The sequence below is a fragment of the Echinococcus granulosus genome (genome assembly GCF_000524195.1).
Source record: "Echinococcus granulosus chromosome Unknown EG_S00046, whole genome shotgun sequence".
NCBI lineage: Eukaryota > Metazoa > Platyhelminthes > Cestoda > Cyclophyllidea > Taeniidae > Echinococcus > Echinococcus granulosus.
This window is the reverse complement of record NW_020170426.1, coordinates 536,477-540,447: the sequence shown is the minus strand read 5'-3', so window position 1 is coordinate 540,447 and position 3,971 is coordinate 536,477. Positions and strand designations below refer to the sequence as shown.

Genomic DNA, 3,971 nt, shown 5'->3' with positions numbered 1-3,971 from the left:
AAAATGCTTCGCCTACTAATAATTTTAAACTCTTACGACATGAAAGTAGCTATTTACATCCTTCAAAGAGAAATGCTCATACATTTTCATGCGTGTGTAAAATGTAAGAGATAAGAATTACATAAGCATTTGATATTTACGTAAAGAGAAACATGTCTACTACTCTATTTTTGACAATACTGTTACTTCAGCAAATTTACCACATTCCTGTTTATAAAATTGAAATAATACACCTTCGAAGATATGACTTTTGAGAAATCGCATTTTACTCAAGAAAGTAAGGCAATTGTTTAAGCACCTATGTAAAAGGACCGCTTAAGTTACTTGGTTGCAGATAAGAGAAAAGTGAATGAACCAACCCTGTTTACACCATGGTGGACGTGTACCGATTGGACACTGACAAGCGTATTCTGTAGAAGAGACCGGTTTACAAAAGGAACTGCCTTCGCATGCGTGTTGGGTGCAAACATTCCTTGCACAGTCCACTAAAAATGAAAACAATACAAAACCTCCCATTAAAATACCCACGACTATTAACAAAAAAGGGAACAGCTCAGCACACCGACTCCAAATCCTCCTGTCGCATCTCCGACAAATGAGCTTTGTCGTGGGTCACAGAGGTGTCCATTAATGTTGACATCGCCCACACAGCCGATTAAACTATTTTCTGCTGCAGAAACTATTGGAAAGGGGTTACCAAGAGTCAGAGTCAAGTGGCCACCGATATAGATTTCATGTTCATTGCTAAATGACCCCATTGAATGATCAGTTTTACTTTCAGGTGGAATATCTTCCTACAGTAAACAAAAAATTGTGTTAAAGACAGTAGAAGAGCGTTGTGTTTGGCAAATTTCAAATGTATAAGGCATTGAGAGCTTTGTTTGAGTGCATTGGACTCCGTTTGGTCTGAATAATATATTTCCAGGTTGATGTACTTTATTTTACATTTAATGCATTGCAATAGTATTTACTGCTCAAGGTACGAAATTGAAATGTACTCTTCACTAATACTAATGTAACCATAATAAAGTCCCTTAAACAAAAGGTTTTTAAGTGCAAAGCATGTATTTTACTTAAATAAAATAAGAAAAAAGCTAGATGAAGCTTAGGCTGGATTTCTGCGTGTTTTATGCCAAACACCAAATAAAAAGACCTGGCGTAAAATAATAGTACTGATTAGTACAATTAGATGTTTTTTATCATCACTTTTTGAAAAGTATTTTTATGTACTAGTCCTGCGATAATTTTAATGGATTTTACAAAAAATTTATGATCTCGAGTTCGGAAAAATCATAGTAATAACTTGGTAAAGCAAGCACAAATTACAACACGAAAATATCATTTTTCTTCCGAGAATAGTTTTAAGTTTTCCATAATTTGGTTTAAGAAATTATAATTTTGTAGCAAAATATAATTGGGTCGATTTGGACGGCATACAATGTGACTATGAACTTCATGCTGATTGACAGAGAGGCGAAACTGGTCTGGTGTTATCAATCTAAAAGCAATGTCAAAAAAATCTGCATTGGCATTTTGCAGTTTGAGTGAGTGCTGAAGCAATCGAGAGAGGTAGAAATGACCCGCCTTAGATTTGTTGTAGACCCTAAAATCATCAAGAAGTTAGTTATGCAGCATTCCTTCTTCTCTTTTATGTCCCGGCCTCATGGACACTTTTAATGTATTTTAAGAAGATTTAAAATTTTGGATTAATTATTAACCTCTAAAGAAAAGATGGAATTTCTTGATATCGTCATTATAAAAAGCTGAATATATACACGCTGCCAATAAACTATAAGCAACTGAGAGTCTGCACCACAAACACCCCGAAGTAAATTACTATAAGTGCATTTCCTATTTAATGCCAATAACTTAGTTTTAACATTTTTTTACATATCAAATATTTTGATAAATATATCACCTAAGGTGGTACATGCTATCTACCGGGCGGATTTGATGATAAAAGTAGGGCATGTTTATTTACTATAGCATTTAAGAATCTTTCTTTACATGCAGTTCATTTTGCACCCTATCAAATATTGCCACAAAATTTTTTAGAAAAAGATGGACATTGTTAAAGAGATGAGACTACATCACAAAATGTGTTCATACTGCGATTACATTCAAGTTTAAGTGGATAAACACTCACCTCAATTGAATGAGTTGATTGTTCAACTCCAGGTAAAAGGCCTGCTTACGTGTGGAGGAATTGTGGAAAAAAATTAATGTGTGAGGCCGAAAAATGTAGGGTTTAATTTGCATTCGAACTGAAAATGGTCCTTCTTTAGGAAGAAGGTGGCCGTTAAAAACGAGGAACCCTCCATCTAAGAGTTCGGGAAACCGTGATTGCTGGACTTCTAAAAATTCAACTAATGAGATTAGAAAGCAGCTTGAATATTTGTAAAATTGAGCTGCTACCATATGTATATTGAATATGTGGAATTGAATAGCAGGAGCTGAAATAGTGCCGATATATTAGCAAAAAATAGCCTGAATTAATACGACACTGCTTAGTGTTGAAATGATAAGTTTAACAAAAGTAGCATAACAGCAGTAATGGTAGACTAGTTGAAATTGGAAACCAACGGAGTTTGAATGGCTGAGTTGCAAAATTATACGAAATATAATAAGGCCGTTTAAGCGATTAAGCATACGGTTGAGCCAAAAAACACAAATACGGATAAGGTATGCTCAGCTTTGCTGTTTATGATTTTCCCCTTATTTTGAACTTAGTCAAGCACCATCAAGTGGCAGTTAAAAGTAACTGACAGGCGCTATCTTAGATGTCGGCTTTACGAATAGAATAAACTCGGATTCCAAAGCTAAAGGGGAAATGGCTTCCTGTCAACTGTGCTGATGTGTCACACGGAGAAGGTGCAGTGTGGGGTAGCAAAAAGTATTGCAAAGAGTCAGTAGTCATGTAAGTACTTGAAAGTGTCATCTCAATGCTCACTTTTAGTACACAGAGGCCCAAAGTAACCCAACGGGCAAACGCAAGCTCCTCTGATAATGGTTCCATCAGATTGAACTGCTGCATTTCTGCATATTCCACCGTTTTGACAGGCGTCTCCAGACAAACAATTCTTCTCACTAGTAATATGTGGAATTAATTCTGCTTTTTTCCGTCCGTTGAGACTTTCGATTGCAATTTCCATGGTAAGTGCCACATCATCATCATCTGTACCTAAAATTACCAAAGTGGTTTTCGAAATAATTTCTTACCAAAAACGTGTTGTAAAACCAAAATCAAGACAAGAAGTTTGCAGTAACCAGTCATGACATTTGGGTGAGTGACTTAAACTTTTGAGAACTGTTTCCGGTCCAATGCAAGAAACAGTTTGAGCCAATCCTATTCAGTTTGCAAACCAAGCGGTTAATTTAAAAAGAAGTTCCTTTTATCATGACCAGAAAACTTCTTGTAAAAAGCGTTGCTGATTTAGTAGTTGATAAAATAAACAGACCAAAAAAGATAAAATTTTACTAATACGGTGAATTTGGTCAGAGTTACAAAGTAGAACCTTGCGGGAAGTTATTAGACAGTCAAAAGATTAGATGAATTTTGCTGTAGTAAACCTCAAATAGATGCAGGGATCACAATGAGATGCATATTACTATTGTTGCTGAAGATAATCGGTATTACACTCACAATATGTCAGAGAAAAGGCACGACCCAGTTGTGGTCTACACGGTTATAAAAGGTTCTGGCTCGAAAAGCCACGTAAACACTTGGCCTTAGAAGCCTCCATTTCTACCTCATCCTTTTTTTCCACCTGACCATTCTATTTCTAATGTGGTCGACCATGTGAATGTCGAATGTTATTGCTAAGATAGGATATTGACCATCACTTCAATAAATGTCGATTAGAAAACCACGGAGAATGTGAATGAGTATAAAATAATGCCTCCATCCCGTCTCCCCTTCTTACAGAGGGGTGTGATGTCTTTTCACAAGTAAGTATAATACTTTGTGACAT

The 3,971-nt window shown here is 35.9% G+C and overlaps 2 protein-coding genes across 2 annotated transcripts in view; one reads left to right on the top strand and one right to left on the bottom strand. All coding sequences in view use genetic code 11, as the record gives it.

The window, feature by feature from the left end:
* The window catches only part of EGR_05837 (laminin gamma-3 chain), a gene marked incomplete at both ends in the record, with an annotated part of 4,427 nt that extends 1,153 nt beyond the window's left edge, over window positions 1–3,274 (bottom strand). The window contains 6 exons of the mRNA XM_024495086.1: window positions 325–485; window positions 563–794; window positions 1,438–1,603; window positions 2,147–2,354; window positions 2,951–3,181; window positions 3,220–3,274. Of these exons, the coding sequence (XP_024350549.1) occupies window positions 325–485; window positions 563–794; window positions 1,438–1,603; window positions 2,147–2,354; window positions 2,951–3,181; window positions 3,220–3,274 (1,053 nt within the window). The remainder of the gene's footprint in view (window positions 1–324; window positions 486–562; window positions 795–1,437; window positions 1,604–2,146; window positions 2,355–2,950; window positions 3,182–3,219) is intronic.
* A 372-nt stretch (window positions 3,275–3,646) lies between these two features.
* The window catches only part of EGR_05836 (Endoglycoceramidase), a gene marked incomplete at both ends in the record, with an annotated part of 15,754 nt that continues 15,429 nt past the window's right edge, over window positions 3,647–3,971 (top strand). Inside the window, one exon of the mRNA XM_024495085.1 lies at window positions 3,647–3,695. Within this exon, the coding sequence (XP_024350548.1) occupies window positions 3,647–3,695 (49 nt within the window). The remainder of the gene's footprint in view (window positions 3,696–3,971) is intronic.